The sequence below is a fragment of the Sorghum bicolor genome, chromosome 7, assembly GCF_000003195.3.
Source record: "Sorghum bicolor cultivar BTx623 chromosome 7, Sorghum_bicolor_NCBIv3, whole genome shotgun sequence".
Classification (NCBI taxonomy): Eukaryota; Viridiplantae; Streptophyta; class Magnoliopsida; order Poales; family Poaceae; genus Sorghum; species Sorghum bicolor.
Genome location: NC_012876.2, coordinates 57,135,547 through 57,146,605, shown reverse-complemented (window position 1 = coordinate 57,146,605; position 11,059 = coordinate 57,135,547). Strand labels below are relative to the sequence as shown.

At 45.0% G+C, this 11,059-nt stretch overlaps 1 protein-coding gene across 1 annotated transcript; it reads right to left on the bottom strand.

The window, feature by feature from the left end:
- LOC8080610 (LRR receptor-like serine/threonine-protein kinase GSO1) lies at positions 1,451-5,294 on the bottom strand. The gene has a single exon (XM_002444378.2). It carries the CDS (start codon positions 5,254-5,256, stop codon positions 1,765-1,767), a length of 3,492 nt encoding a protein of 1,163 aa, XP_002444423.1. The 5' UTR covers positions 5,257-5,294; the 3' UTR covers positions 1,451-1,764.

Genomic DNA, 11,059 nt, shown 5'->3' with positions numbered 1-11,059 from the left:
AGGATGGGGAGGTGGTAAACTACGTCGTTGCACTAGCGTTGGACGCCGTCCTCAACCTCGTGTCGGACCAAGTTAGAAGAAAGAGACAGGGGCAAATTGGACAACTTACCGCCCTTCTCTCTCTTCAACAGCAAGAAATTAATATTTTATTAGGCGGAGTGTCTACCAACAAATTTAACAAGAACTAGAGTGTTCACTAGCAAATCGCCAAATTTTATATGTCCGCTAGCAAAGATGGGTCACTTGAAATGTCATGTAGCAAATTTTACCAATGAAAATTGGAAAGATGCCCTACAAACATGTCCGAAGGGAGTAGAATTTCTTTAAGGTGACATTCAACGAAGTCATGATTATCATGGGCAAAACGATGAATGGAGACAAGATTTTTTTAGCTTGGGGAACTTGTACTCCCTCTATCAATGTAATACAATGTATTTTAGGACAATTTAAGAGAGAACATAAAAGATGCATGTACCCTTTTTATTTCTTAATCAGACGCTATCATCATATGATTGGTGGCGACTGGTTGATAAATAGGAAGTATTTAATGTAAAATTAGTTTTTGTCATCTAAAATGTATTATATTTAAGAACAAATGTTGAATGCTACAGGACGGAGAGAGAGTAGAACATTACAAAGGAATAAATCACGAATAGGAGTGGGTACAATGGATTTACCAATGCCATGAATGTCCATACCTGCTCCATTTGCGGTTTTGATCTAATCATTGTCGACATTGCGATTATGGATCATTAGTTTGTCGAGTTCCCTTGTAATATGGTCGGTGCCTCCTGTGCCTCCATACCAGTTGGCAAGACGCTGATCCGGAACAAAATGAGGATCGTAGTGATGCTAGCACTCTGTGTGACGCTCCTTGAAACAGACTTGGCACCACGGACTGAGCTGGTTCATTTACTGGCCCGTAGTCATCTTGGACATGGGGGTGTTGAAGTTGTAGCTCCCCTGGTGGAGCCTCCAGGGCCACCACGGGTACGGCCGCGCTGTCCGCCACTGCACCGTGCACCCACGGAAGGCAGCGTTGGCAGACGAATTTGAGTAAGCAGCATCATAAGTTCCTGACGCTGCTCGTAGTTTAGCAGCAGGGCATACAACTCTATCACGGAGGAAACAACAGAGTCGTACTCGGGTCCAAGTCCCGCGAGGATATACCAAACGAGAGTCATACTCTTGATGGTTTTGTCCGCCACTATCTCCTCCACTTCCTTGGGCGGCGCTTGAGCAGAACCATCAAGGAAACCTTCAAGAAGGGCACCTCGGATGGCCGGCAATACAGCAGCCTTCCACAGCATGTAATTGGAGTTGGTGAGTTTTTTCAACAGTGGGGACTGGGGAGGTTGACGGAAGTCGGCATGGGTGTGCTAGTGGAGGAATTGGATGTCGACATGGATGATTTTGAGTAGGAGCTCGCTTTGGTACCATGTAAAAATAATAATAAGCGTTGTCACCTCCTTTCAGAGGCCGCGTCAATTCATTAATAGAGTCAAGAACAGCCCTTGACATGGCATTACAAGGCAAGACTCAATCCGAGATTAATTGATTATACTATCCTATTGCACAACATACTAATTGGTACAATATTGATATCTAGCTTCTATGGCTAAACAGACCAGCAATCAACCTCGGATGTTGTCCATGATTTGATACATGTGATACAGTACAAGGAGAAACTATGTGTTTATTACAACGCCTGCTGCTCATTTTCTTGCACATATCATTACGGTATGCAAACACTAACAATTCATTTCAGTGGCGACGGCCGCGGATCCATGGCTGCAGAACATCTGGCAGAAACTTGTCCACCTGCCAGTATAGCCACCTCCTCCCGTTGCCCCACAGCAGCGTGGTCGTAAACACGATGATCAAGCCGGAAACGACCCCTGCCTCAATCGAAAAAAATTCCCAATTCAGCTCTTTAGAAGAGCCCGGTGTAGGAGCAGCAGATGGTGTGTGGTTAGCACACATGCGTAGCAGAGGCTTCCCACACAGCTCGTCGTTCCCCAGAAATGATGTCACCGGGAACGTCAAGAACTGGCTGGACTGTGGTATCATCCCTGACAGATGATTGTAGGAAAGGTTGAGCACCTCGAGGAATGACATCAGTGCCATTGCAGGTGGTATCTCCCCAGAGAGCTGATTGCTGGAGAGATCAAGTGACTCCAGCTGCAGCATGTTGGCGATCCGGGGAGGGATCCCGCCGGTGAAGGAGTTCCTGGACAGGTTGAGCCCCTTGAGAAACTTCAGGTTGCCAATGTTGTTGGGGATGATACCCTGGAAGTCGTTGTTGGAGAGATCAAGAGACATGAAGACTGAAAGTATCTGCACCAGAGTTGTTTCTTGCCCTTTGATGGTCACCGTGATTGATTCCCTGTAATAACTTGGAGATGCTGCCGCTGAATTGATAATTCCAACATACATGCTGAGAGCTCCTGAAGAAACCACCATCATAGCTTTGAACTGCTCTAGGAATCGTGCAGGAATGCTACCGTTAAAAGAGTTTGAAGAAAGGTCCATAACTTGTAGCTCTGGGAAGAAGGAATGCATCTGTTTGTTCATCCCATCGTTGTAATCAATGGGACCATGAAAACGGTTCGACTTCAGAACAAGCACTTTCAACAAAGGAAGAACTCCCAGCCACTCTGGATAGGTATCCTCTATCAGGTTGTTTCCTAGGTCTAGGACTTGTAGCATGTGACAGTTGATCAGAGGCACGGGTAATTTTCCCTCTAACTTGTTGCTGTTGAGATCTATTACTTGAAGTGCACATTGGTCACTGATGTCCTGAGGCATCGGTCCATGAAAACTGTTACCTCTTAAGTTCAGTATCTCAAGGCCCCTATTTTGTTCCAACAAACACGGTGGTATTAATCCAGTGAAGTTGTTAAAAGAAAGGTCTAGAATTTCGATATCAGTTGCATTGCAGATAAAATCGGAAACTTCTCCAGTGAGGTTATTGTGTGCCAATGACAAGGAAACAGCAGAGCTAATGCGTGACCAAAATGCAGGCGTGATAGAAGAATCGAAATGGTTATTGGAGTAGTCCAGTCGGTAAGTTCCCATAGGGGGTAGTGGGAGAGGTCCTTCTATCTTGTTGGAATGGAGATCTAGATCCAACCTATATACTGATTTTCTTGGTAAATTTGTATCAACGCTGGTAAAAATATTATGGGACAGGTTAAGACTAAGAGAGAATTCTCCAATTCCCCATATCCAATCGGGTATGTGTCCACCAATATTGTTGTTTGAGAGGTCCAAATAGTAAATACTCCTCTGGTGCATCAGGAATTTTGGCACGGATGATAGGTTACATGATGCCAATCTCAACTCCCAAAGAAATGGATATTCTCGGTAGGAATGATTGCTATCTTCCTCTACAACAGACAAGTTATTATAGGATAGCGATAGATAATCGAGCTCCTTGCAATTCTTTATGAAGCTTAGATCCACAGTTCCAGTGAAATTGTTTGATGAAAGATCTAACCAATATGTTCCTACAAGCTCCGACAGTAATTTTGGGATTGGTCCTTGCAGTCTGTTATTACTAAGATCAATCGATTCCAAATTACAAGATATATTTTGATATAATATTAAATTTCCAGTGAGATTGTTTTGTGAGAGATCTAAATACTCCAAAGAAGGGTGGGAAAACAAAGATGCAGGTATCACTCCACTTATCGAGTTGTTACTAAGATCTAATCTTGTTAGGCTGTGCAGACCACTGTATCCATCTGAAGGTAATGAGCCAATGAAGTTGTTACCTGACAGGTCAATTGATTGAATCATCGGCCATTGAGCAAAGTGTGGGATGCTGCCATTGAATTGGCAATAAGAAAGGTCCAATGCAGTCAAATTTCGGAGGTTAGCCATAGAATCTGGTATTTTCCCAGAAAGCTTGGTTCCACTAAAACTCAACTCCTGCAAAGAGCTACCCTCTATGAACTCCGGTAACTCTCCACATAGATTCTCATTTTGTGATACTTCCAGAACTGTCAAGCTTTTGATATGAAATATCCATGAAGGGAAGGTCCCAGACAATCCACAATCTGTCATTCGTAGCTCTTGCAGACCTGGTGTTGTATTGGTAGAAGAAGAATGTACTGACCTGATCGGATTTACTGAAATGTTGACAGAATCAAGATACAGCTTATGTAGACTGCCAAGGTTGTTAATCAAAGCATCTAAGCTCAAATTTTTAAGTTCAAGCCGAGAAAGGTCTAGCATGATTAAGTTGGAAAGAATTGGGAGCTTAGTCAGAACAGTATCAAAATTGCCGCTAGTGATCGTGCACTGCCACATGTGTAGCTCTTTGAGACCTGACGTGGTATTGGCAGATGAAACTTGTAGCTCTTTAAGACCTGATGTTGTATTGGTAGAAGAGGCATAGGTCAAATCTGTTGGACTGGCCGAAATGTTTACATTTCCAAGATATAGATTTTGGAGCTTACCAAGGCTACCAATCAAGGAAGAAAGGCTCATATTTTTAAGATCAAAGTCCTCGAGTTCTAGCATGACTAAATTGTCAAGCTTGTGACGAAATAGGAGATTAGTAAGAAAAGTATCAAAACGGCCACCAGTGATCGTGCACCACCGCATTCTCAGCTCTTTGAGACTTGATGTTTTATTGCCAGAAGAGGCAGGCCCCAGATCGGTTGGATTGATCGAAATGTAAGCATCATCAAGATACAACGTTTGGAGACTGCCAAGGCTGTCAATCAAAGTCTCAAAGTTCAAATCTTTTAGAAGAAGGCCAGAGAGGATCAAAGTCACTAAATTGGAAAGTTGGCCATTCTCGATGGGCAAATCACCAGATAAGCCAGAATAAGAGAGGTCAAGGTACTTGAGATCAGTGAGCTGCTCAAATCCTGGACGTGGCCACGGACTTGCATCAAAGTTGTTGTAAGCAAGGCTAAGGAAGCGAAGCGAGGTAAGTTCAAAGATGTCTGGTGAGCTAAGGTTACCCGAGATGCATCGTCCAGAGAGGTCGAGAGCAGTGACGTAACCTGACGTGCCGTCACATGTTATGCCTTCCCAGGTGCAGCAGTCGGTGTCTGCCTTCCATGACGGAAGAGTACTGAACCCACAATATGAAGCTGATGAGTTGTCGAAGCGGAAGCTGGCTTTGAGGCGGAGCAGGGCAGCGCTTTGATCTTGACGGCATAGGCTGGCTCCATGCCCGCTGATAGCGAGGATGACGGTAACTAGGAGAAGGTAGCTGGGAAGAGGATGGCAGCGAAACATGGTGGCTTCAAGCTAGTGGTGGGTGCTCGGTTCTTATGACTCTGCGAGTCTGAGAGAGCAAGGTTTGGCAGCAACCTTATTTAAATAGGCTATGGACGGATGACGCAACACGAGCGAGGACCAAGACTTCAATATAATGAAGTCGTCGGTGTGGGACAACTAGTTCCGCGTAACAATTACTCCTATAACAGTAACACCTTTTTTTGGTGTTAACGTGTTACGGATTAGTTACAGAAACATTCCTGATAAAAAATATGAGTGGATTGAACGCGCAAAAATAAAAGTTTAGGTCTGCTTGGCACAACTCCAGCCATCACATTCAGATTGGATCAGTAGATTGTCGAACAAATTAAAGAAGATCTATATCTAGTCCAAAGTATTACTAATAATGAACTACTCTTAATGCATCTCCTGCTCTAGACAAAAATTTTCTTCCAGCTACGAATATCCAACTCAAAATTTATAGGGCTCTTCCAAAAAAGGGTCTTAAGGTTTTAGGCCTTGTTTAGTTCGCAAAAAATTTCAAGATTACCCGTCACATCGAATCTTTGGTCGCATGCATAGAGCATTAAACATAGACGAAAATAAAAACTAATTGCACAGTTTACCTGTAATTTGTGAGATAAATCTTTTGAGCCTAGTTACTCCGTGATTAGACAATATTTGTCAAATAAAAACGAAAGTGCTACAGTAGCCAAAAACCAAAATTTTTGTGAACTAAACAAGGCCTTAACAAAATCTTATGCAGTGAATACTTGTTCACACACCTTTGTGTACCGCCTTATTCGTTTAGGTGATAAGCCATGGTAGAAAATATCATTGGTTGATTTGTTGTGAGATAAGCTTAAGCGAACAGGTTGTTGGTTTGTACGATCTCCACCCTTGCTTCTCGGTGAAGATCAAGGCCTTGTTTACTTCCACCCAAAAATTCAAAATTTTTCAAGATTCCCTATCACATCGAATTTTTAGACGCATGCATGGAGTATTAAATATAGACGAAAATAAAAACTAATTGCACAGTTTTGTCGAAATTTACAAGACGAATCTTTTGAGCCTATTTAGTCTATAATTAGACAATAGTTACCATAAACAAACAAAAATGCTATAGTATCACAAAATTTTTTCGTTCGGGAAGTAAGCATGGCCCAAAAGATGTACTACTCCCTCTTCCAAAGAAAAACACAAATGTTTATGCTAGTTAAATTTTTTAAGTTTGATCAAATTTATAGTGAGTAGTATTAATATTTATTATGTCTCAAATAAAATTTATTAAAAAATATTCCACCATTAATCTTTTGATACTTTTTAATTATAAACGTTAGTATTTTTTAATAATTTTGATCAATGTTGAAATCATTTGACTCTAAAAAATGAGAATTGTATTTTTTTATGCACGCAGTAGACCAGTAGATGGGATTCTTTATTATCTCGGCGAGTGACGGCTTAGTCAAGTCAACGTTGAATGGCTCACATGCTACAGAGACTTCTCTGCCCTATTCTACACGGAACACTGACACCATGATGTACATTTCCACTACTAGCTCAGCGATTATTTTAGGAAGGAAAAAGTCTAAATAATCCCTCAATGTATTGTGTGTAACTTAGGCCTTGTTTAGATCCAATTTTTTTTTTATAGATTTTGACGCTGTAGCATTTTCGTTTTTATTTGACAAACATTGTCCAATTATAGAGTAACTAGGCTTACAAGATTCGTTTTTATTTTTATCTATATTTAATGCTCCATGCATATGCCGCAAGATTCGATGTGATGGGGAATCTTGTAAAGTTTTGGATTTTTGGGTGCATCTAAACAAGGCCTTCCCAAACTACAAAACCAGGTATTCGATACATTAAACTATGTCAAACAGGTCATTCTACCCCCTAGCTGGTTTTGGTATCTGGTTTTGCACATGTGGCACTCCAACTTGGCAGTCAGGCAGGACCAGCTGTTAGACTCAGACAGCCTTGCTCCGTGCTGCCCTGGACTTCTTGCGCGCGCTAATCCTCCCGCGCCGGGCTCGCGCACCACCACCGGCGCCCAGCCTTCGACGTGGCCTGCCGCTTGCGCGCTCCACGCTACAGCGCTTGACAGGCAGCCGAGGAGCACCTGCCACACACACGTGGCGATGGGCAGCAAGCTGAGCGTGCACTGGAGCGCCAGGTCCTCCTGCTTGGACAGATCCCATAGCGTGGGTGCGTGGAAGAGGAGCAGCAGCATGGGGAGGAACCCCAGCTGGAGCGTACAGGCTGCAGTTGGGGCTTTGGGCACGAGCGCGGCGTCGCCGATCGGCTGTAGTGTGAACGGGCACGTGTGGTGGCCGGCAGCGAGCAGGCTGATGGGGCACTGGAACAAGCGTGGGATGCTCATCTTGTGCTGTCGCTCGTATCAGGATCGCGTCCACCACCTTCTTGTGGACTCCTCTACGACGCAGAGATGCAGATGCAGTATATATAGGCCATGGGACTCACGCCTTACATTTGGGGGGCTGCATCACATCAGTCATTGGTGCCAGTATATACAGAGATGCAGATACAGTCCTCCACTCCACCGATTGACATCATCATGATTTGCCATGGTAGCGATGGTAGGTATGGATGCGCAGCAGACTTGCAGTTGACGAGTTCAGCGACAAGTTGTACATGGCTACACCTACATCCACAACGACGACCTCGACGCTGTCGTGCTCGCACGCCGGACCACCAACCCATACGGCCGTGCCCGCCCTTCCTCCGTGCGCTAGCGTTCGCGGTCTCCCCAGCCTCGCTGCCCCCGCCCCAACCTCTGCTTGTCGAGAAGGCCATACCAATGCTGCCGCCATGTCCTCCACCCCGTTCCACTTCCCGGCCTCTGCGGCGCGCGTGCTGCTGTTCTCAATCCTCACGCGAGCCGGCACCAATTCGTGGGCGCGCGCTCGCCGCGCTCTTCTGGGTCGGGGTCGCCGGCGCTGCTGACAGGAGTGGGAGCTCATGCTGGCGCTCAACTTCCGCGAGCGGATGCACGTGCCGGGAGGGGGGGGGCGGTGATACAATGGCAGTTCGGTCCACTTCATGCGCAAGCACCTCGCATCTGATCTACCCTTCGATCCGTCGCCAGGCAGCGGCGCTCGGAGAGGCCATCCGCAGCGCCGTGGCGGAGGGCAGGTCGTCCAGTCTCGTGTATTTTGAGGCGAAGGGGTCTGACAGGTAGGCCCTTCCGCCAGCATGTCTTTGACTGCCAACCTGTAGTGCCATTTATGCAAAACCAGGTGCCAAAACTAGCCTAGGAGGTAAAATGACCGGTTTAGCAAAGTTTAATGTGTAGAATACATGGTTTTATAGTCAGGGGGTTAAGTAAGCCGCACACAATACGTTAGGGGGTTATTTAGATTTTTTTCATTTTAGGAACCTTTTGGGTTTCTTAGCACCACAATTTTCAACAAAAACCATGTGACAATTTTTTTGAAAGATCCGGTATTACCGGCTTTGATTCATTAATAAGTGAAGGAACATCCAATTACATGCGCGAGCTGCGCCCCCTACGTTGCCGAGGCCACGCAGGGCTTAGTTACATAGTGGATTACTCTCTAGTTACATGGTCGACCCTAAGAGCGTTGTAGCTTGCCCAGCTCTATTGTCGTGTTGTGTTCTTTATCATCGTGATTGTTACTTGGACTGTTTTGTGTACCCCTCTGAAGATCACATCGTTTCGGTAGTTCCAGATATTCCAGATGACTAGGGGCTATCCCTTCTTATCTCCTGCTTTGATCGCCTGACAATACCATGCCAGACTACCAGCGAGAAGGAGCATTCGCAAAATAAGTGGTGCGCCGTCTCCAAGTTCCGCTCACATAAGGCACAAAAATAGTTATTTGTCCATCTACACAATTGCAATCTTAGGCCCTGTTTAGATTGGAGATGAAAAAATTTTGGGTGTCACAACGGATATGTTGGAAGTATGTTGGGAGGGATTTTAGAAACTAATAAAAAAACAAAATACATAGCTCGTCTGGAAACTGCAAGACAAATCTATTAAGCATAATTAATCTGTCATTAGCACATGTGGGTTACTGTAGCACTTAAGGCTAATCGTGGACTAGCTAGGCTTAAAAGATTCGTCTCGCGATTTTCAACCAAACTGTGTAATTAGTTTATTTTTTTATTTACATTTAATGTTTTATGCATGTGTCCAAAGATTCGATGGGATGGATAAAAATTTTTTGGGTGGGAAACTAAACAGGGCCTTACAGCAGTCCATAACCTATTTTGTAGGAGCAGCCAAACGAAGTATTTGTATTTTGGTGGCGCCCATACTCTCCATATCAGGGCTGGGTGATTTGAAGCAAGATTACCAGCAAATTGCACTGCATATGCTGACCTTGTTGAGTATTCTCCCGAATTCTCTAGTGTCCAGACAATGGAGTCCTCCTCAGTTTCGTCTAGGTTAAGGTTTGCTGCCTCAATTGTCTGCCAGAGCTTGAAAAACTCACTTAACATATGCCATGGTTGAGGTTGTATGCTATGTCTCGCACCCATCTCCAATTTGTCAGCGCCTCCCTCACTGATCTATTTTTGCGCCTACTGTGTCTATACAACTTTGGATAGAGTTTGGTCGGCGGCCGGCCGTCAAGCCAGCTGGACTGCCAGAAGGATGCCTTGAAACCATTACGGACAGTGACCACAGTTGCTGCGTGGAATAGCGCCATGTCCACCTCGTCCACTGGCATTTCTATACTGTTCCACGGACGTTCTGGGTTTGTCCATATATAGGAACCAGAGCCATCTGATTGCTCTGCTAAATCTCCCCAGATCAATTATGCCTAGTCCACCAAAGTCGATCGGTTTAGCCACAGTCGTCCAGGCTACCTTGCATTCTCTCCCCCCTGTGAGTTCGTTGTCCCCAGCCCATAGAAAACGCCTTCTGATCTTGTCAATGTCCTCTTTCAGTTGCCTTGGCACCTTCATCGAAGTCATCAGGTATGTGGGGCCAGATAGCGCTTAGCATAGAGCGAACTAATTCTCACCTGCCTGCTGGGTTCAGTAGGCGCCCTTGCCAGCCTGCAAGCTTGGACCTGGACCTGTCCACTGTCCCTTGTACATGCACCATTTTGAGGCGTCCAAGTGTGAGTGGCAGACCCAAGTAGGTTATTAGAAAACTGACCCTCTTTCCCACAAAGCTCTCTAGGATTTGGTCAAGATTTGTGCTAGCACATCTAATTGGCGCCACACTGCATTTCTCAATGTTTAACTTGAGGCCAGTTGCTGAGCCAAATTGCTCAAGGATTCCAAATAAAGCTTGAACTTCCTCCTTTACAGGGTTTACGAAAATGACCGCGTCATCAACATATAGGGAGAACCGCAACTTGGCATGTCTTCCTCGCAGCGGAGATAGGAGGCCATTTGATGTTGCCAGCTCTAAGATATTTTGCAATGTCTCAGTGGCAATTATGAATAAATAGGGTGAGAGTGGGTCACCTTGCTAGACTAGTGAATCCGTCTGGTCCTGGCGCCTTCTCCGCTGGCAGTTCATCCACCTTGTGCTTGAGCTCCTCCATCGTGAACGGCCAGTTGAGGTCGCTGTCTTCCAGCCTGCTCAGATTCAGGTTTTCCCAGTCCAAGGTGTGTTGCCTATTCAATTTGCTGCACAATGCCCTCTGGAAGTAGTGGAATAAAATACACTCCTTTTCCTCATGCTGCCACACTAGATGAAAGGTCCTGGTTTGGTTTTGGTAATTGAATGACAACTTAGGTGGACTAATAGTGTTTATGTGAGATACACAGGAGATTAGTCCAAAGGTGATTATGTGATGATGAAGGAGCTCATTGT